This window comes from Triticum aestivum, chromosome 3A (assembly GCF_018294505.1).
Source record: "Triticum aestivum cultivar Chinese Spring chromosome 3A, IWGSC CS RefSeq v2.1, whole genome shotgun sequence".
Lineage (NCBI taxonomy): Eukaryota > Viridiplantae > Streptophyta > Magnoliopsida > Poales > Poaceae > Triticum > Triticum aestivum.
This window is the reverse complement of record NC_057800.1, coordinates 552,569,161-552,570,690: the sequence shown is the minus strand read 5'-3', so window position 1 is coordinate 552,570,690 and position 1,530 is coordinate 552,569,161. Positions and strand designations below refer to the sequence as shown.

The 1,530-nt window shown below is 40.7% G+C and overlaps 1 protein-coding gene across 4 annotated transcripts in view; it reads right to left on the bottom strand.

The window, feature by feature from the left end:
- Positions 1–6: 6 nt before the first annotated feature.
- LOC123062177 (uncharacterized) overlaps positions 7–1,530 on the bottom strand; it is a 9,738-nt gene continuing 8,214 nt past the window's right edge. For all 4 annotated transcript variants that reach the window (XM_044485556.1, XM_044485557.1, XM_044485558.1 and 1 more), the window contains one exon: positions 7–940. In XM_044485556.1, coding sequence (XP_044341491.1) covers positions 655–940 — 286 coding nt within the window. In that variant the 3' untranslated portion in view covers positions 7–654. The remainder of the gene's footprint in view (positions 941–1,530) is intronic.

Genomic DNA, 1,530 nt, shown 5'->3' with positions numbered 1-1,530 from the left:
GTACATCTAGTCGACAAGTTTCAAAAGGTACTCCGAAGGTGATACCACAAAATTCAGAATCACCCCCAGAAAAAAATAGCTCAGACAAACATACCCTGTGCAACTGCTGTTTTGCGGATCAAGCAGCTGACGCTTAACCACAAAAGAGAAACGTATTTGTTCGCCAGCGTTGGATTTGAGCTGCCTACATCCATTCGTGGCCTGTGATCCATGCAGCGCCTTTAGACCACAGACCCCCTCTGCGACGTTGAAGATATTCGATGTTGAGTTAAACCAGGTCACCTCTACCAAATTTAAAGTACCTTACTACTTTCAAATTTAGCCTTGTTGACAAATCTTTCTAGTGATCCTTTCATATTCAGATTTCTGCCGAAAGAATTATGCATGAAGAAGCACAATACTTAGTCTACAGCTTGTGGTTCTGCATTTGAATCTCACAACTGGCCCAAAAGGTCTGCAGAGAAGTCAAGTTCATCCTCCTCCATATGCTCTCTGGGCCAAAGATTAATCATAATGCCATCCTGTAAGATCGTGAGTGTACCTGTGCTGAACCCAAAATATCAAGGGCACACTTTCTTATCTTGGTTCCTCAGTCCACCAGAACACCAAGCCAGAGTCCAAGCAGATAGCCTGAATGCTGCGATACCTACTGACTCAGCTAAAGAAGGAACAAGCAAAAGATTGATTCTCCTTGCTTAACTGACCAAACCATTCAGAAATCTGTCTCGCTTGCAGAACACATGGACCTGATAATGGTCCAGTCTGGGTAGAAACTATTTTATCAAATGTCAACGGAAAGAGACTGAGCAGTGCACCAATGGCAGAAAACTGAACAAGTATGCTACTTGATCTTGTAAAACTCGTTCCTATTAGCACTGCCAACTTGTTCCTCAGCTCAACTACTGATTCTGTCTCATAACCAACATCATCAATGAAGAACCTGCAAAACAGTAATCAAGCAATTGTAAAATATGTCACTGAAAAGTGAAAACAACTCCAGAAGATATACTAGGACTAAATCTATTAACAGAAGTTGGAACAATATGTATGCAATGAACATGCACAAAAGCATATTCAGAATTGAAAGAAGAGGGGGAAAGAGATTATCACCCTTAAATAGAAGGCCCAAAGCTAAAAAACATGTCTAACGCTAAGAGATTATTCACCACTAATAGACTCATTTAAAAGAACATATAATCATGGCAGACTACCAGCCATATCAAAAGAGCTGAGCTTGGATAACGAAGACTGTAATCACGTGAGAGAAAGTTCCCAAGGATGCCATTGTGACATTAGATTCTAATCTTTACACCATCACATATATCAGAATAACTGCTACAGTGGCACAACACTGGACAGTGCGTCTCAATCTAATCGCATGAGAGAAAGTTCCCAAGGATACCACTATGACATTAGATTCTAATCTTTACACCAACACATACATTGGAATGACTGCTACAGTGGCACAACACCGCTTATTCAAAGCTGCTGGTATCCCTCAAGAAAAAACACCAGCTCAATAATCAAGAT